This window comes from Mesoplodon bidens (assembly GCF_964165515.1).
Source record: "Mesoplodon bidens genome assembly, chromosome: 6".
Lineage (NCBI taxonomy): Eukaryota > Metazoa > Chordata > Mammalia > Artiodactyla > Ziphiidae > Mesoplodon > Mesoplodon bidens.
Window position 1 is genome coordinate 37,517,199 of NC_138162.1, and position 21,069 is coordinate 37,538,267.

Below are 21,069 nucleotides of genomic sequence, written 5' to 3' on the forward strand. Positions count from 1 at the left end.
GCTCCGCCATGTGGATGAGCTGTCGTTTATTTTGCGCTGAGTGCGTTAAATATATCCTCAGTTAATCCTCACACTCAGTGAAGTAGGTACTGGTAGGATTCTTACTTTAGCAACTGAGGAAACTAAGACACAGCGATATTAAGAAAATTGCTCAAAGACATGCAACTAATACATGTTAAAACTTGAACCCAAAGACTATACTTTCAGGGATCATTTCTATAGTTCGTTACTAGAGAGGTTTCTCTGAACGTGTAGAGCACCCGAACCCACGAGGAGGAGATGCAGTGTTCTCTTCTGAGCGTGAAGTTGGCTCTTGGTGCTGTGTTTGCAGCTGCCTTTAGCCGTTGATGATCGTTCTTCTCTTCATCTTGAAGAGTAAGAGGGAGATGAATGCAGTCTGAGTGGTAAAAAAAAAAAAAAAAAAAAAAAAACTTGAACCCAGATCTGTCTTGAACCCAGATCTGTCTTGTGCTGTGCTTTCAGAAGACATGGTTTTCAAGAAAGTAACCCGCTGGGCTTCCCTGGTGGCGCAGTGGTTGAGAATCCGCCTGCCGATGCAGGGGACATGGGTTCGTGCCCCGGTCTGGGAAGATCCTACATGCTGCAGAGCGGCTAGGCCCGTGAGCCATGGCTGCTGAGCCTGCGCATCTGGAGCCTGTGCTCTGCAACGGGAGAGGCCATAACAGAGAGAGGCCCGCGTTAAAAAAAAAAAAAGAAAAGAAAAGAAAAAAAAGAAAGTAACCCGCACCGCCCCTCCCATCCCCCCCACCAGCACTGTCATCTACTACCATGGCCTGACTGTTGAAATTGATGATGATGTGCAGATAGACTGGAGGTTGGGGAAGCAGAGAGCAGCCTTCAGCTCCCTTTGGAAGCCATCCTGGTCTTTTATCCCATCGCCAGATAGTCATCTCCAAGGCTTATGCCCTAATTAATTCCTCTTTTCAGAGGTCTCAGTGGTCAACGCAGGCTAAATGCTGCTGAGGTCAAGTTATATGTAAGAATTACAAAGTGAACGTCAGATTTAATGATGAGAAGATTATCGATGACTACGGTGAGAGCAGCGTCATGGGCGGGGTGCAGCAGTGTGCAGTGGGTTAGGATGAGTGGGAAGTAAGAAGGAAAAGACGTGGTGAGTGTTGGTATTTTGGCGATGAAAGTGAGTGAGAGAACAGTAGCTGGAGGGGGGGATGTGGCTTTGAGGGGGAGAGGCATTTTGTTTGTTTTTTAAGGGTGAAAGAGACTTGTTTAAGTGCCACGTGGCTATTGTTGGTGGAGAAGGAGACTGTGGGTTGAAGGTTGGAGAGCAGGATGGAAGCCTCTGAGGAGGTGGGCGAAGAGTGTCCCCGGCAGAAGTGGAGGGAGAGAGTGGCCTCTGATGGGGGAAGCATACTTTTTCCATTCTTTCTGGAAGAAGAAGGGAAGTGGTTTGTTTTTGTTTTTGTTTTGTGGCAGGACGTTGAGGGGTTCTTTGCTTATATCTGCAGTTTTCTCTATGAATAGATGATGAGGTCTTCGTGAAGAGTGAAGGGGGAGGTTTTGAAGTGGGGCGTAGAAGCTTTCAAAACTTCTACAGGCTTTGTGTTAACTCACGGAGAGTCGACTAACGAAGTATGGGGAAAATGGGGAAGAGAGTTGACTGAGGAAGTATCAAGAGATTGCTTGACAGTGTTGAGGGTCCAGTTGTAGAATTTATTGCTTCAGTCAGTGTGTTTCCCTGATTTTGTTTTTCTTCCAGACTGTGCCTAAGTCTAGAAAAGCAGGCAGTAGGTGATTGCATTTTTGCCAGAGTTGTATGAATGACAGTGTGGAAGGGGCATTTAGGATGTGGGCAAGTAAGATGCTGAAGTGATGGTTGGTGGAATTGATACTGAGTAAGGAAGAAAGTAAAGACAGGAGTGGATGGATTGTCAAGAACTGTAGGTCCCGAGGCTGAAAAACAAGGGGTACTGGGAGATGGAAGAGTCTGAAATATAGGAAGTGCCAGTTAGAGAGGGAGACGTCTGAATTTCTGTGTGATGACAAAGTCTGTGGAGAGGCCGTGGCAATGGAGTGAGGTGTAGTTGGCTTAAAGGTGGGTGTTGTGTGTGGGAGCCACCTGCGTCTTGAGGGCACCCAGATTATGAAGCCCGAGAACAAAGTGCTCTCAGGGGAATCAGGAGAAAGGCCAGAGGTGTCAGCAGATGACAGGTGTGAGGAGAGGTAGAGGTGTCTATAACCTGATGGCATGAGCCTTGAAAGGATTTTCCGGGGTGGGAGGAGTGGTGTGGAGGGAGCAGGATGTCAACAGCAACTTTTTTTTTTTTTCTTCAACAGCATCTCTTGGTCTTGGTCTTAGAGGTTTGTGAAATGTAAGGACACCAGCAGCTTTCCACTTGATGGGACAGCAAGGGGGCTGTATTCTCAGGGGAGAGCCAGCTTTCAGAATTTGAGCAGGTTGAGGAACTACAGGACTTTATTACTTACAGGACGGGTTTTCCAGAGAGCTGGGTGGGAAGATCTGAGGAGGAGGAAATAAATGGAAGCTCGTTTGAGAAGGAGGCCAGAAACCTCTTCAGCATCATTCTCAGGTGCTCTTAGAGCTACAGGGCTTTGAAACAGAATGGGATTAGCTGGCTAATATTTGATAAGGGAAGAGGTTCTTTTCTGGGGGGAGGGGGTAACTCAGACTTGTTAGGATCCAGCTGTGGCCTGGACGGATGGCATTTCTGACAGAGACAAAGCCTCTCTAGAGTGAGTTGACTGTAAAATCAACTTTTCAGCTGACTGAAAATTCTTGGGAAAGGCTCCAGGCCATAGTCACTGGGCCCATCAGCTCCTAGGGAATAAAGAGGAGTTTTTTTGTGGGACGGTGAGTCCCAGGGGACTGGATGTGCTCCTGGGGGACTGATTTTATTGTGGCTCTGTGCTGGGTCTTCCAAAGTATTAAACTTAACAAAATTTGGCAGCGATGCCTAGAGATGACCAAGGAGATATTCACAGGGTGCAATGGTGAGAATGAATATTCTTCATTACAACTCTTGTGCTCAGTTACCTGTTTGTAGATCTGACTTTAGGTGCGTACGAATGACCCTATGATCTTTGTGGGGCATTCTAGAGTATGGGACACAGTAAGGAAGGACACAGAACAAAACTGTAAAGTGGTCGCCTCTGATTATGGACTTGTGGGTGTGCACTTTCTTTTTTATTGTTTTGTTTACCACAGATACTAGAAAACAGAGATAAACACTTATTAGTACTTTATTTTTCTTCCTAAGTCAGACCCTGAATTTCACAGAGGAAAATTTTTACTACAGATTCATAATTGGGGTTTTATTGGCCTGCATATTTTATGAGCACTGTATGTCCTATAACGGACTAGATTTCTTTCCAGAAATTCACAGTAATGTCTGTGGCCCAATTTTAACAAGTGTGCAGAATTCCAAGGTGAGTGTGTTTTGCTAGCCTCGTTCCCAGCTCTACTTTTTCTCTCTGTCCTTGTTTTTCTTTATCTTGCTCACCTACTTCTAATTTATGTCATTTGATCATATTCCACATATCACTCTATCTTTTCTAGAATAAGTGGTGGTAAAAATAAGTAAAATAATTATCAGGTCAGAGAGTGTGAGCATCCTTCTCTTTCATGATGGTTCTTTTTTTATGTTATTGCTTTCCAAAGCATCAAACAAATTTTACTGATTTATTAAATCCCCTGTCCTTAAAGGAGCTGTTTTTTTTTTTCCCCCACTTTGCGGTACGCAGGCCTCTCCTGCCCCGGAGCACAGTCTCCAGACATGCAGGCTCAGCGGCTGTGGCTCACGGCCCAGCCGCTCCGCGGCATGTGAGATCCTCCCAGACCGGGGCACGAACCCGTGTCCCCTGCATCGGCAGGCGGACTCTCAACCACTGCGCCACCAGGGAAGCCCAAAGGAGCTGTTTTAAAAAATGAGTTTTTTGTGTGTGTGACTATATGTATTGTATAAGAATGTTAGAAAGTTTGGAAATAAAGTTGAATGTAAAGTTGTCATCATAAGTGCTAGATTTTTCTTCTAACTTTTTATGTTGAAAATTTCAATACCAATGAATTCATAAAATATGTATAATTAATTTTGTATCCTACTGTTTTTTCTTAAAATTAATACTGAAGCATTTTTGTCATTAAAAATGTTTTACAGACATGATTACTGATAAACATAGAATAAATATACCATGATTTCCCTGTTTTTTATCTTTGGACATTTAGGTTGCTTTGAATTTTTTTTTTTTTTTTTTTTTTTTTTTTGCGGTACGCGGGCCTCTCACTGTTGTGGTCTCTCCCGTTGCGGAGCACAGGCTCCGGACGCACAGGCTCAGCGGCCATGGCTCACGGGCCCAGCCGCTCCACGGCATGTGTGATCTTCCCGGACCGGGGCACGAACCTGTGTCCCCTGCATCGGCAGGCAGACTCTCAACCACTGTGCCACCAGGGAAGCCCTGAATTTGTTATTTTAAATAATATTGCAGTGAACATCATTATACAGGTATCTTTGCCACAGTTTAAAAATTATTTTCTAATGATAGATTCCTAGAAGTAGCATGGCAGCAATTTTATATATATGTATACATGTGTGCCATAAATAAAGGAGATAATTCAGGTGAATATTTTCAAAAGCTTGCAATGAAGACAGACTTCTTATCAATGACACTAAAAGTAGCAACCATAAAGGGAAAAAATGGATGAATTTGACTATATAACAATTTTTAAATTCTGTATAATAAAAGCCATTTGGCAGTTATGATAGGTAGATCACTATAAAGAGGTTTCACAAATGGAAAAGACTAGACTCACAAATATAAAAAAAGACTTCTCACAAAAGAAGAAAAATATACAGCCAACAAACACTTGAAAGGATGTTCAACCACGACAGTCATTAAAGAAACAAAAGTAAAACAAAGATGACATGTTATTTTTCAGTTATACTTCCATCAAAGATAACCAGTATTGAGACTGTATGCTAAGAATATAAATCAGTCTATAACTGGAAACAATTTGTCGATTAAAGATACGTATACTCTTTCATCTTTCATGTATATTCTTTGGTAATTTCAAGAGAATTATCAGTGATGTTTACCGTAGTATGGTTTATTGATTGAAAAATTGGTAACAACCTAAATGGGGATTTGGTTTAATTATGGTATCTCCATGTGTGTTAAAGATGATTATGTAGATCTGAACTTACTGACACAGAAAGATGTCCAAGATGTATTAAAGAGACATAGGAAAATATGAGGGACTGTGCATAGAAAAAAACATGGAAAGATATAAACCATAATATTAATTGCATTTATCTCCATTTAGAGGGATTATGGCTGATCTTTTATTTTTTATTTCTTTAATTTTCCTGAAGTTTTAAAATAAGTGTGTCGAACCTAAATAAATAGAAGGAAAAAAAAAAAGCAGTTGCTCCAAAGTAAAATTGGTTACAGCAGAAACAAAACTTGTGTTTCATCATACATACTGCTTTTTGTAGTTACCACAGATTGATTTCAAAGTTAGAGTAGAAATGTTACATAGACTATAATTTAATGAAGTGGTTTTGCAAGCCATAACAAAGAGGAGCAACCAGTGGATATCATGTGACAGAAGAGGACAGAAAGTAGAGCCCTCTCTTAGTTCTGTTTACAATGAAAATGAGTTGCATTCGTTTGTCACCCTTCAAAATCGACCTTTCCTGAGCCCATAATCATCGACAAGTCCCCAGACAGAATCTGCTTGGGGACTCCGTGCGGTCTGGAAGAATGTCCCTTCCAAACTGCCTCCTTACTGTTGAGGAAACTGAGGCTCCGGGAGGCTTGGTGGCATCTCAGGGATGCTAGGACTGCTCATGCCCCTGCCTCAGGAGGAGTGCCAGGCTACTGCTGCCAATATTTCTGTCACCCTTATGCCTAAAGATTCATCAGTAGTGATTTGGATTTAACTATTCTATTTATTTTTTCCCTCTCTCTGCCTCTCTCTCTCTTTCTCTCTCTCTCTCTGTCTCTCTCTCTCTCTAGTTCTAAAATGCTAATTCCTTTGGGGAGTCTTCTCATTAAATCACAAATGCCTAAATTAAACAAATTTCCCCATGTCTTCCCACCCCTACCCCTGCATCATACCGGAAGGTTGTGTTTCATGGGCGTATGCCGGTGTGTGAAACTTTGAAAAGGGGAGAAGAGGCAGAAAGAGTTAGTTGGGGTTTAGTCCAAGACTGAGTCCTTTAACTTCACAGTTTTGCTCAGACCGTGAGCCTGGCTTCTGGGAAGGATGAAATAATTTTTGATACCAAAGCTGTTCACTGGCTGCTGCTTTGATGGATGACTCTTGTTCATGTGTTTTGTTTGTTTGTTTGTTTTTAAAAGACGCCAATTGTACTTGAACATTTGTTACTTTTTGTTTTAAATTTTATTTATTTACTTTTGGCTGTGTTGGGTCTTTGTTTCTGTGCGAGGGCTTTCTCTAGTTGTGGCAAGCAGGGGCCACTCTTCATCGCGGTGCGCGGGCCTCTCACTATCGTGGCCTCTCTTGTTGCGGAGCACAGGCTCCAGACGCTCAGGCTCAGTAGTTGTGGCTCATGGGCCTAGTTGCTCTGCGGCATGTGGGATCTTCCCAGACCAGGGCTCGAACCCCTGTCCCCTGCATTAGCAGGCAGATTCTCAACCACTGTGCCACCAGGGAAGCCCCAGTTTTTTTGTTTTTTAAGTTACTGTCCTTTAAAAAAATTTTTTTTTGGCTGCGTTGGGTCTCTGTTGCTGTGCCCGGGCTTTCTCTAGTTGTGGCGAGTGGGGGCCACTCTTCATGTGGTGCACGGGCTTCTCGTTGCCGTAGCTTCTTTTGTTGTGGAGCACAGGCTCTAGGCACGCGGGCTTCAGTCGTTGTGGCATGTGGGCTTCAGTAGTTGTGTCACGTGGGCTCTAGAGTGCAGGCTCAGCAGTTGTGGCACACGGGCTTAGTTGCTCCGCAGCATGTGGGATCTTCCTGGACTAGGGATTGAACTCATGTCCCCTGCATTGGCAGGCAGATTCTTAACCACTGCACCACCAGGGAAGTCCCTTGTTCATGTGTTTTTAAGATTTTCTTGGTTCCGTGGATTTAAACAGACTTTTGGCTTGAAAGATTTCAATAAATTTATAAAATGTAGTTTGAACCATTTTTATCTTGTGCTTTAACCTCTGAGAACTGTGACCGTCATATAGTTGGTACCCTCACAGGGAAAAATGGCTTATCTGAGGCATAATTTTGGTTTGGGAAAATTAATGTATAAAAATCCTGCTTTGGTATAAATTAATTTTATTTAATATTGGTTTTTGTTATCAAAGTGTTGCAATCACATTTCAGAAAACTTAAATTCAGGGATTTTTTTTTTTTGCAATACAATGATATTTTACAATTATTTCCTTCTAGATTTAAAAAATCATCTAAAATACAATATAGTTTCAAGCTTATGGTCCTGGCAGAATATGGAAGATTGGGCAAAACCTTTTCTGTTTTCATCTAGTCTGGTTCCTAAATGAGCAGGTGATCTGTTATCTCTACTTTTTGTTTGTTTCCCCTCTGCCTTTGGCAAAACTTGTCAGCATATTTAGCAGAAAGTGGAAACTTTTTTTTTTTTTTAACAGATTCACAGATTTGGATTCAGTAGCAATATCCTCAGTGGAATTATTCTGCTAAAAGAAATTCTCAGAGTTAAACTTGGAGGAAATGAATCAAATGTTTCCAAGCATAATTCTGAGGGATGGTTCCATTTCCTGAGATAGGGGGAAATGAAACCTCAGCATTTTCATTCTAGATCCTTGAAATTTTTAACTGGACCCTGTGGCCCGGACTTGTCATTCCGTGTTGGTAAGCCCTGCCATTTGGCTGGTGCGTTTGGTGGAAGAAAAGTGTGTTCTTGCCCAGGTTATTCAAAGAGAGCTTTTTTCCTTCCATTCTGCCAAGGTATGCTACTCTTCCCTTACCCTGATTTTGTTCCACTGTCCTCATTTGCAGAGTACTCGGGTGGAGTTTGACCTGCCAGAATATTCTGTTCGTCGAAGATACCAGGATTTTGACTGGTTGAGGAACAAACTGGAAGAATCCCAGCCCACTCATCTCATTCCCGTAGGTACTAAGTCAGTACAGCTTGTTACTCACTTTTCCTGCATTCTCTTTCCTGACGGTGTTCACTCAGCTCTCACCCTTTAAACTATGGATGAACTCTACCTTACATTTCATACCAGATTCACCCATCAAATGTACATTTTATGGATGCTGTATAATACAGTTCACCTTTTGGGTTTTGATTTCTGATGCGCTTTACAGTATGCTGGTTTCTTGGGTGGGTTGGGTTAGATTTTCACTTTTATTATAACAATTTTTTGAGGTATGGAGAATCCTAATTCTCATTTGCTGCCTCCTTAAAGACTGTCTGTTTCACCCTTCCTAGACTCCATTCTTGCGGTTTGGATAGCTGCCCCCAGGTGGAGAAAGATGTCTCAGATTACAGCTGGTTGGGCTTTCTTTAGACATGGGTAATTCTGAGAGCAGGAATCTAGCACACAATCCACTCAACCACAGTTTTTCCTTTAAGAAAACAAACCAAAAGCCAGTTAACTATTTATTGAAGAAACATACTATTTATTTGTTATTATAGCTGCACTTTTTTTGTGTGTGTGTGTGGTACGCGGGCCTCTCACTGTTGTGGCCTCTCCCGTTGCAGAGCACAGGCTCTGGATGCGCAGGCTCAGCGGCCATGGCTCACGGGCCCAGCCGCTCCGCGGCATGTGGGATGTTCCCGGACTGGGGCACGAACCCATGTCCCTTGCATCGGCAGGCGGACTCTGAACCACTGCGCCACCAGGGAAGCCCTTAGCTGCACATTTTAAAAAACAAAACTAGAGCAAATAAATTTTAAAAGACTACTTAAAAGCAACATATGTATTGAGTACTTCTCTACTTTTTTTTTTTTTTAGTATAAATAACTGTTTAGACCTCAGATATTTCTTGGGCTTTGGGGCTTTAGGGCAATTTGGGTCATAAAACTCTTCAGCAGGGCTTTATCTTTCAGTAAAAACCTTGGCTGGATAACTTCTTAGCACTGCCAGTTTTCCTGCTACCACTGCATCTTCCAGGCTTCCCCTCCTGGTTGGAAAAGGCTGAATATGCTGTGAACGCACTAGCAGTTTTCTTAGTTTTCAAGGCAGAAGTGGCCACGTTGCTAGTGCTGTGATGGGGATGGTGGGTTTTGCCTGGGGCTCCATTCTTTCTCAGGAAACCGCCCCCCCCATCTATTCCCTTTGCTCTCCAGGCCTGAAGTTTTGCTTTTCTGTCTTCTAATCACTTAAAAACATGCCGAAAAAGAAACTATAGTTTTAAACAGTTGGAACTATTCCTTAAAATCTTAATTTGGCAAAATTGGCAGCTAGTGAAGTTTTTAAAAACAGACTTTTATTTTAGAACAGTATTAGATTTACAGAATTATTGCAAAGATAGTACAGCAAATTCTCATAGACCCCACACCCAGTTTTGCTTATTAGTATGGCGCATTTGTCACAAATAATGAACCAGTAATGATACATTATTATTGACTAAAAGTCCTTTATTCAGATTTCCTCGTTTTTTTGCCTAATGCCCTTTTCCTGTTCCAGGATCCCATCCAGGGTAACACATTACATTTACTTGTCGTGCCTCCTTGGTCCCAGGCTCCTCTTGATTGTGACAGTTTCTGAGGCTTTCTTTGTTTTTGATGACCTTGACAGTTTTGAGGAGTACCAGGCAGGCATTTTGTAGAATGTCCCTTCGTTGAGATTTGTCTGATGTTTTTCTCATAGTTAGCCTGGGGTGATGTGTTTTGAGGAGGAAAAGCACAGGGGTAAAGTACCTTTCTCATTACATCATATAAGGGGTGTATACTATCATTGACAGTATTTATCACTGTTGATGTTAACCTTGATCACCTGACTTGAGATAGTGCTTATCAGGTTATTCCACTGTACAGTTACTCTTTTTTCTCTCCCTCTCCGTACTGTATTGGAAGGAAGTTGCTCTCTATGTGTAGACCACACTATGCATAAGGGGAATTATGCAGCACTTCCCGGCAACTAGGAGTGTATGAAGTTCGGTACTTAAAGAGCAGAGGTTAGACAGCGACACCTGCTGGTGAAACATAGTAGACTCATGCATAGACACTGAAGCCAGAACTGAGAGAATGGAAGTCTCCAGAATGCCCAAGGTGGATCCAGAGTATCTTTAAGTCTGGTTTCCTATGGTCTGGGTAAAAGCAGTGAGTAGAAGCATCTAGAGAATTAAATTTCTTCATAAATTTGTAGTGCATATCTGCGGTGGAGAGAGATTTAATGTAGGAGAGCATCTCTGACTTAAACATGAAAGTCAGACTGCAAACAAACTCTTTTTTTCCCCCCAAAGAAATTCGTCTTACAGCAGCTTTGCTGGGAGGTGTCTGTTATTAATAATCGACTTTGGTCCTTTTACTAGGCCTTTTTACTGCCCTTGGGAAGGTGAAGGGTAATAAGATAGATAAGGGACTCCTGCCCAGGGGAGTTAACTGTCAGATGGAGACCCAGTAAACATGTAACATAATTATTGTTTAAATTTTCGTTTCTTTTTTTTTTTTTTTCTTTTTTTTCTTTTTGTGGTATGCGGGCCTCTCACTGTTGTGGCCTCTCCCATTGCGGAGCACAGGCTCCGGACGCGCAGGCCCAGAGGCCATGGCTCACGGGCCCAGCCGCTCCGCGGCATATGGGATCCTCCCAGACTGGGGCACGAACCCGTATCCCCTGCATCGGCAGGCGGACTCTCAACCACTGCGCCACCAGGGAGGCCCTCATTTCTTTTTTTTAAAAAAGTTTTATTGAGGTATAATTCAGTATACCATACAATTCACCCATGTGAAATGTACAAGTCAAGGGCTTTTGGTTTATTCATAGAGCTGTGTAACCATCAGCACAATCAGTTTTAGAACCTTTCATCACCCCCAAAAGAAACCTCTTACTTCTTGCCTGTTGCTTCCAAATCCTCTATCTTCCCCATTGCCTGGCAACCACTACCCTACGTGTCTTTATAGATGTGCCTATTCTGGACATTTCATGTAAGTAGAATCATACACAATGGCCTTCTGTGACTGGGTTTTTTTTTTTTGTAGCATAATGTTTTCAAGATTCATTCATGTCGTAGCACGTGTCAGTGCTTTGTTTTTATTGTCAAGTAACATTCCATTCTATGGATATATCATATTTTGTCCATTCACCTTTGATGGACATTTGGGTTGTTTCCACTTTTTGGCTGTTATGAGTAATGCTGCTATGAACATCCATGTGCAAGTTTTTGTGTGGACATACGTTTTCATTTTTCTTGGGTGTATACCTAGGAGTATAATTGCTGAATCATGTATAACTCTATATTTAACCTTTTGAGGAACTGCCGGACTGTTTTCCAAAGTGGCTGCATCATTTTACGTACGCACCAGCTGTGTATGAGGGTTCCATTTTCTCCACGTCTGCATCAACACCCATTATTATCTTTCTTTTTGATATTATCTTTCTTTTGATAATATTATCTTTCTTTTTGATAATCACCCTAGTGGGTATGAAATGGTATCTCTTTGTGGTTTTGATTTGCATTTCCCTGACAGCTAATGATGTTGAATTTTTTTTTAAATGTACCTTTATTATCTTCCTTGGAGAAATATCTGTTCAGATCCTTTGCCCATTTTAAAATTGGGCTGTGTCTTTTTATTGTTGAGTTAAAATGGTTCTTTATATAATCTAGATACTAATCTCTTCTCAGATATCTGATTTGCAAAAACTTTCTCCCATTTAATGGGTTGTCTGTTTTCTTGATGGTGTCCTGTGGAGTACAAAGTTTTAAAATCTTGATGAAGTCCACTTTACCTATGTTTTCTTTGTTTGCTTGTGCTTTTGGTGTTTTAGCTAAGAAACCATTGCTTAATCCTAGGTCATAAAGATTTACACCTATGTTGTCTTCTAAAAATCTTTTTTAAAATAATTTATTTTTGTCTGCGATGGGTCTTCGTTGCTGAACGCGGGTTTTTCTCTAGTTGTGGCGAGCGGGGGCTACTCTTCGTTGTGGTGCGCGGGCTTCTCATTGCGGTGACTTCTCTTTGTTGTGGAGCATGGGCCCTAAGCACGCGGGTCCAGTAGTTGTGGCTCATGGGCTCAGTAGTTGTGGCACACAGGCTTAGTTGCTCTGTGGCATGTGGGATCTTCCTGGACCAGGGCTCGAACCCGTGTCCCCTGCATTGGCAGGCAGATTCTTAACCACTGCACCACCAGGGAAGTCCCTTCTAAAATTTTTTTTTTTTTTTTTTTTTTTTTTTTTTTTTGCGGTACGCGGGCCTCTCACTGTTGTGGCCTCTCCCGTTGCGGAGCACAGGCTCCGGATGCGCAGGCTCAGTGGCCATGGCTCACGGGCCCAGAGCGGCATGTGGGATCTTCCCGGACCAGGGCACGAACTCGTGTCCCCTGCATCGGCAGGCGGACTCTCAACCACTGCGCCACCAGGAAAGCCCCCTTCTAAAATTTTTATGATTTTAGCTTTTAGAAAATGTAGGTCTTTAATCCGTTTTGAGTTTGTTTTTATACAGTTAGTTTTCATTTCTTTAACCAGTGAAGCTACATATCTTCTTATGACTTTATTGAATGTTGGCATTTCTTTAATGAATTGCCTCTTTATTTTTGCATTTTTTTTCTTAGTGGTTTGTAAACACTCCATATCTGTGAAGGAAATTAACCCAGTTGAGAATATCTATTTTTTTCTCTAGTTGTCTTTTGTCTTCAACTTGACTCCATAAAAGATAACATCCCTTCCCTCCCAACCAAGTTAATTTTTCCCTTACAGTTTCTGGCTTTGAAGCTTGTTTCTAACCTAGGATGTTAAAAAAAAATGTTCTGTATTTTCTTCTATTACTTTTATGTCCTCGTGTTTTATATTTAAATCTAGAATTTTTTCTGATGTGAGATGGGAGGATCTTATTTTTTTCAGATGGCGGGTTTTCCCAGAACCATTTAGGAGTACTCAATCACCAGTGTAATAATTTGTGTATTAGACTATGTCATGCATTAGATTTGTACGTTTTTGGGCTATTTCTGAACATTTTGGTTCATCGATCTCTTTTCTCTTTCGTGTGGTGTCCCTGCTACATTACTGAATTATTATAACTTTACAGAATGTTTCATCATCTGGTTGGATAGGTCCCCATCTATGCCCACAGTAGTCTTTGTTTTCTGAGTTTTTCTGGCTATTTGCACGTTTTGTTTTTCTGGTGAATTTTAGAATCTTTTGAATCAGTTGGAAAATGGCGGGTGGTGGTGGGTTCTTGGGGGTTTTTTGTGGGTTTTTCTTTTTGCCAGTTTTAGTTAGCTATGGTTAAAAATATGTGAGAATTCCTAAGCTTTCAGAGTCTATTGCTTACGTTATGAGCATGGAGATAAAGTTCCCACTTTTTTTGAGCTTCACTGGAGCCATGTGAAATTGTAGGTGAACAGCCAGCCAGCCTGTGGTTCTGGGGGAGGCCCCAAGTTCTTTCATTTGCCTCTCCCCATTGGCTGTCCTGAGACCTGCCCTGTTTCCAGCCCCTATGGCTCTGAACTTGGCAGCTTCTGGGGCTGTACTGGGGAAATCCAACCCCTTATTTCCTAAGCCGACTGTTCCTTTGCCTGAGTAGTGTCACAAGACAGTTGATACTGATTGATTTTTCTCTTAATCCAATCTTTTCTGCTTTGTGTCTTTAACAAATTCTGTCCTGTTAACAGTACCTTTACATTTTTTGGTGCTGCAACAGATGTTTCTCTCTTTTTTTTTTTCGGTACGCGGGCCTCTCACTGTTGTGGTCTCTCCCGTTGCGGAGCACAGGCTCCGGACGCGCGGGCTCAGCGGCCATGGCGCATGGGCCCCGCCGCTCCGCGGCACGTGGGATCCTTCCGGACCGGGGCACGAACCCGCCTCCCCTGCGTCGGCAGGTGGACTCTCAACCACTGTGCCACCAGGGAAGCCCAGGTTTTTCTCTTTTTATATTGCTTTGTTTTTCTGGAATTTTAAAAGCAGAAAGAAATAATCGTATGTTTTTCAAATGCCAACCTAAAACTAGAACTGTGCTGGATGTGTTATGTTTGTCATCTCATAATGGCAATTCACTTTGTTTTTCTTTGTAATCTAATAGTTGGAGCCACCAGAGAGTCTTCATTGTGACGTGGTTTTTGCTTTTTAATTTATTTTTCGTCTCAGAAGTTGGTTTTAACACCGCTTCATTTACTGGGGCACAAATAATTACACAGCAGAGAGATTTCATGACTCGATGGATACACATTTTGAAGATGAAGCAAATACATTTACTAAAGTCTTTCTTTTCTTTTTTTTTTTTTTTTTTTTGCGGTACGCGGGCCTCTCACTGTTGTGGCCTCTCCCGTTGCCGAGCACAGGCTCCGGATGCGCAAGCTCAGTGGCCATGGCTCACGGGCCTAGCTACTCTGCGGCATGTGGGATCTTCCTGGACTGGGGCACGAACCCGTGTCCCCTGCATCGGCAGGCGGACTCTCAACCACTGCGCCACCAGGGAAGCCCAAGTCTTTAGTTTTTAATTTCACTTAGAAATTTAATGTTTGCTTCAATTTTCATGAAGGGAGCTTTGCTGGAAGGATGCATTTGTATTTATTATGGACCCAGTTTTGTTTTGAGTAGTGGTAAACTCATGGGAATTAATAGGAAGAAATTTGTAATGCAGCATTTGTTTTTCTTAATATGAAATAATCAGTAAGAAGTCTAACTTCACTTTCTAGTTGGCTCCTTTTTCTTGTACTGTTAAATATATATGTTTTTAGCTTCCCAAGTAGATAAGTTAATAAATAGTGAATCATTAGTTCAACTTTCCAGTACCTGAATTAAATCAGGCTTTGTGACTGTTCTTTAAAAAAAAAAAATTTGTCCCTATAATTTTATTGAAGTATAGTTAATGTATAATATTATGTAAATTACAGGTGTACAATCTAGTGATCACAATTTTTAAAGGTTACACTCCATTATAGTTATTATAGAATATTGGCTATGTTCCCTGTATTGTGCAATATATCCCTGTAGCTTATCTTATACATAATAGTTTGTACCTCTTAATCCCCTACCCCTACATTACCTCTCCCCTCTTTCCTCTCCCCCCGGTAACTACTAGTTTGTTCTCTATATCTATGAGTCTGTTTCTTTTTTTGTTACAGTCACTAGTTTGTTGTATTTTTTAGATTCCACATATAAGTGATATCATAACAGTATTTGTCTTTCTCTGTATGACTTATTTACCTTAGCATAACACCCTCCAAGTCCATCATGTCGTTGCAGATGGCAAGATTTCCTTTTAACCTTGATGCTCTTTAATTTATTTGTTACTTATTTTTGGTTAGGAGCAATATTTTCTGTTAGTTTGATATAAATAGGAAAAATAGTTTTCTGTCATGTAGTGGGTATGCAGTAAATATTTGTTGAATTGCATAGAAGAAGCAATTTAAAAGCTGACAAGAGGAAACGGGACATATCAAGACTGAGCAAATGAAATCTTTGTCCAGATTTCCCACCCAGAAATAGTAGCTTTTCTGGGACAATCTACTATACTTTTGTTTCATAGATTGTAAAATACTTCCTTACAAACTAATATAAAATATGATACATGTGAAAGTGCTTTACCAAAGTATCAAGTGCTATAAAATGTAAATATTTTAAGATTAAACCTTGAAATATTTAATGGGTTATTGTAATGCTTTGCAGATAGGATTTTTTGAAGGTTCCAACATATATATGCATATATAGTTTCAAAAAAACTTTTCATTATGGAAAATATCAAGCATACCAAAGCAGAGAGATTCAGTGCAGTGAACCCTCATGTTCTCATCACCTAGTTTCAGCACTTATGTTTCATCTCTGTCCGTACCCACTCCCTCATCCTCACACCAGGTTATTATTTTTTTTTAATTTTTTTTAAACATTCAGCTTATTTATTTTTTTTAGATGTTGGGGGTAGGAGTTTATTAATTAATTAATTAATTTTTGCTGTGTTGGATCTTCGTTTCTATGCGAGGGCTTTCTCTGGTTGTGGCAAGCGGGGGCCACTCTTCATCGCGGTGCACGGGCCTCTCACTGTCGCAGCCTCTCCCGTTGCGGAGCACAGGCTCCAAACGTGCAGGCTCAGTAGTTGTGGCTCACGGGCCTAGTTGCTCCGTGGCATGTGGGATCCTCCCAGACCAGGGCTTGAACCTGTGTCCCCTGCATTAGCAGGCAGATTCTCAACCACTGCGCCACCAGGGAAACCCAGGTTATTTTTTTTTTTAAGTGACATAAACAGCAAAAATTTTTTAGCTTGTAGTTCTGGAAGTCAGAGGTCCAAAATCAGTCTCATTGGATTAATATCAAGGTGTCAATGGAACAGGATAGAAAACCCAGAGATAAACCCATGCACATATGGTCACCTTATCTTTGATAAAGGAGGCAAGAATATACAATGGAGAAAAGACAGCCTCTTCAATAAGTGGTGCTGGGAAAACTGGACAGCTACATGCAAAAGAATGAAATTAGAACACTCCCTAACACCATACACAAAAATAAACTCAAAATGGATTAAAGACCTACATGTAAGGCCAGACACTATAAAACTCTTAGAGGAAAACATAGGCAGAACACTCTCTGACATAAATCACAGCAAGATCCTTTTTGACCCACCTCCTAGAGAAATGGAAATAAAAACAAAAATAAACACATGGGATCTAATGAAACTTAAAAGCTTTTGCACAGCAAAGGAAACCATATACAGGATGAAAAGACAACCCTCAGAATGGGAGAAAATATTTGCAAATGAAGCAACTGATAAAGGATTAATCTCCGAAATTTACAAGAAACTCATGCAGCTTAATATGAGCTGTAGTGAGGTAGAGGGGTAGTGAGGTAAGTGTCCATCGACAGATGAATGGATAAAGAAGATGTGGCACATATATACAATGGAATATTACTCAGCCATAAAAAGAAATGAAATTGAGTTATTTGTAGTGAGGTGGATGGACCTAGAGTCTGTCATACAGAGTGAAGTAAGTCAGAAAGAGAAAAACAAATACCGTATGCTAACACATATATATGGAATCTAAGAAAAGAAAAAAAAAGGTCATGAAGAACCTAGGGGCAAGATGGGAATAAAGGCACAGACCTACTAGAGAATGGACTTGAGGATATGGGGAGGGGGAAGGGTAAGCTGTGACAAAGTGAGAGAGTGGCATGGACATATATACACTACCAAACGTAAAATAGATAGCTAGTGGGAAGCAGCCGCATAGCACAGGGAGATCAGCTGGGTGCTTTGTGACCACCTAGAGGGGTGGGATAGGGAGGGTGGGAGGGAGGGAGATGCAAGAGGGAGGAGATATGGGGATATATGTATATGTATGGCTGATTCACTTTGTTATAAAGCAGAAACTAACACACCATTGTAAAGCAATTGTACTCCAATAAAGATGTTAAAAAAAGGTGGGGGGGCAGGTAGGCAAAGGCTGTGTCCTTTCTGAAGGCTCTAGGGGAGAATTTGTTCCTTCCCTTTCCAGTCTCTAGAGGCCGCCTGCATTCCTTGGCTCAGGCCCCTTCCTCTTTCTTCAAAACCAGCAGCATTGCATCTCCTCTCCTCTCTGATATCCGCTTCCATCCTTGTATTTTTTTTTTAATTGGGATAAAATTCACATAACATAAAATTCACCGAAGTGTATAAGTCAGTGGCTTTTATTATATTCACAATGTTTTACAGTCACCACCATCTAATTTCAGGACATTTTCATCACCCCAAAAAGAAACCCCATACCCATCACTTCCCACCCCCTCTTTTCCCCAGCCCAAATATTATGAATAATGTCGTTTGAACATTTGTTGTACAAGTTTTTGTGTGAACACTTGCTTTCAATTGTTTTGGCTATATACCAGGGAATGGAATTAAATGGTAATTCTATGTTTAAGTTTTCGAGGAACTGCCAAACTGTTTTCCCCAGTGACTGTGCCATTTTACATCCCCGCCAGCAAGGTATGAGGGTTCCAATTTCTCTATATACTTGCCAACACTTGTGATTTTCCTTTTTTTTCTTTTTTTCTTTTATAGCCATCCTGGTGGGTTCAAAATGGTATCCCAAGTGATTAAAAAAATTTTTTTTTGGCTTAAAACATATATGGAAGTTTTATGTTTAGTCCACTTCCCTTTTTTGCTTTCTGTTCTCAGTATTACCAATTAATACAGATAGTTGGCATTCATTTGATATCTACCATGTGCTGGGAGCTGTGTTGAACTCTTTCTTCACTTGTGTTATTTCATTTACAGAGTGTAGATGCCCTTGATTTTACCAGCAATCCAGATTCCTATGCATAAACAACCCAGAAGGTAATTATAAGGGTGAGGCAGAGAGTAGGTATATCGCTTTAAGGAAGCTTGAAATAAGAAGAAACAAATTTATGAAGCCATGTACATTGGCAATAATGATGCTTATTACAGAAGGAAATTCTGTTTGCAGAAGGATTCACCCCAGGGTTCCTTTAAATAGCAAGCTTCCCTGATTCATTAAACAAAGTTCAATGTAGTAAATCTGAAGAATGGATAACTCTTTTCAGAAGGTTATCTGTTACGTGAAATGAGGCATACCTAACTACTTATTTGCTCATTAGGCCTTTTTCCTAAGTTCTATTCAGCATAGGCAAATGAGAGTATGCTCAACAGGACTCATGAGATAAAAATATCCACTGGGTTTGGTAATTACAAAGTCACTGATCATCTTTAAAAGAGTGGTTTCTGCATGAAGCAGGGATAGGACAGAGAAATACAGCATTGAAGGCAGTACCAACGATGGCTTCGTTTTGGGGTGAAGAAAGGTTGGGGGTTGAGAAATCAAGGGGAAGAGTGGAAGTAAAGGTAAATGATTCTTTTCAAAAAGGTTGAATGAGACAGGAAGGAGAGTGGAGACGATGTAAGGTCAAGAGATAGATTTTTTTTTCTTCAGGTAGAAAGAGAACCGACCATGTTTTTGTAGACTCAGAATAGAGCCGGATGAGGAGATGTTGAAGATAAACAGTAGAGAAGGTATAATTAATTGATGGTGACAGGTGCATGATAGTGAACTAATGGGTCAAGGACACAGATGGAATATTTAGCTTTGGGGAGGGGGCTGTTCTCTACAGCCACTTGAGGCACGGAGGCAAAGGTGGCACCCAGAAGAGTCTTTACTCTTGAGATCTAAAACATACGGGCTTTCCAAAGCTCTTCAAGTCGAGGCTGTTGAATTCTCTCATACCCAAGTGCTTCCTTTCCAGCAGTGCTGGTGTTGCCAATTCCTAAATATTTGAAAACTTTTGTGTTATAAATTGGGTTGCTTCTTGGCTTTCTCACTCTAAGTGCTTAGGATACCACATTGCCTAAGTCCTTGTTCCTGTATCTTATTTCAGCGTGTGTGTGTGTGTGTGTGTGTGTGTGTGTGTGTGTGTGTGTGTGTGTGTGTGTGTGTGTGTGTGAGTGCTTGGGGGTCTATAACTTAAAAGAAAAAAAATCTGTTTCGACATATTACAGAAGTTTAAGGAGGTTGCAGACTTAAATGCTTGTTCCAGTTTTTCCATCTCCTCATCAACACTTGTTCTTTCCTTTCCTGTCTTTCTCTGTCTCTGTCTATTATGGTCATCCTAGTGGGTGTGAAGTGGTATCTCACTGGTTTTTTTTTTTAACATCTTTGTTGGAGTATAATTGCTTTACAGTGGTGTGTTGGTTTCTGCTTTATAACAAAGTAAATCAGCTATACATATACATATATCCCCATATCTCCTCCCTCTTGCGTCTCCCTCCCACCCTCCCTATCCCACCCCTCTAAGTGGTCACAAAGCACTGAGCTGATCTCCCTGTGCTATGTGGCTGCTTCCAACTATCTATTTTACATTTGGTAGTGTGTATATATGTCCATGCCTCTCTCTCACTTCGTCCCAGCTTACCCTTTCCCACCCATGTCCTCAAGTCCATTCTCTACGTCTTTATTCCTATCCTGCCCCTAGGTTCTTCAGAACCCTTTTTTTTAGATTCCATATATATGTGTTAGCATACGGTATTTGTTTTTCTCTTTCTGACTTACTTCACTCTGTATGACAGACTCTAGGTCCATCCACCTCACTACAAATAATTTCATTTCTTTTTATGGCTAATATTCCATTGTATATATGTACCACATCTTCTTTATCCATCATCGGTTGATGGACACTTAGGTTGCTTCCATGTCCTGGCTACTGTAAATAGAGCTGCAGTGAACATTGTGGTACATGTCTCTTTTAATTATGGTTTTCTCAGGATATATGCCCAATAGTGGGATTGCTGGGTCGTATGGTAGTTCTATTTTTACTTTTTTAAGAAACCTCCATACTGTTCTCCATAGTGGCTGTATCAATTTACATTCCCACCAACAGTGCAAGAGGGTTCCCTTTTCTCTACATCCTCTCCAGCATTTATTGTTTGTAGATTTTTTGATGATGGCCATTCTGACTGGTGTGAGGTGATACCTCATTGTAGTTTTGATTTGCATTTCTCTAATGATTATCTCACTGTGGTTTTGGTTTGTATTTCCCTAATGACGTCGAGCATCTTTTCGTGTGCGTTTTGGCCATTTGTACATCTTCTTTGGAGAAATGTCTACTGGGTCATTTTTAAATATAAATGTTCTTTTAATATTTCATAACCAAAACATTTTCAAATTGTGCATTAGCAGATACTCTGTTTTCCTGTGGTGGCAGTAATGAGGAAGGCCTTTTAATCAAGCTGCTATGGAAATAGGTTAAAGCTCAAAGATCCCTTGGAAGCCAGGTCGTTTTAAATTGCCGACAATATTGGCTCAGAGTAAATACGATGGAGAGATTTATTTGAGTGAGGAGTAAAGGAAGTTATATTATTAAGAACCTTTAAGCATAAACCTAAACAAAAAAATTGCCTTAGAAAAGGTATTTTTTTAGATACATGGGTTTCCCTAATGTACTTATTTTTTCATTCACCAAACTCTTTTACCCTTGAACTGGGAGTAGGATCTTAAGAT

The 21,069-nt window shown here is 41.0% G+C and overlaps 1 protein-coding gene across 2 annotated transcripts in view; it reads left to right on the forward strand.

Annotated features, from left to right (window-relative positions):
- The window catches only part of SNX30 (sorting nexin family member 30), a 110,448-nt gene that overhangs the window by 51,425 nt on the left and 37,954 nt on the right, over positions 1 to 21,069 (forward strand). Inside the window, exon 3 of one of the 2 annotated variants that reach the window (XM_081237176.1) lies at positions 7,985 to 8,095. The exons of the other annotated variant lie outside the window; for it this stretch is intronic. Within the exon in view, the coding sequence (XP_081093302.1) occupies positions 7,985 to 8,095 (111 nt within the window). The remainder of the gene's footprint in view (positions 1 to 7,984; positions 8,096 to 21,069) is intronic. 2 annotated transcript variants of the gene reach the window in all.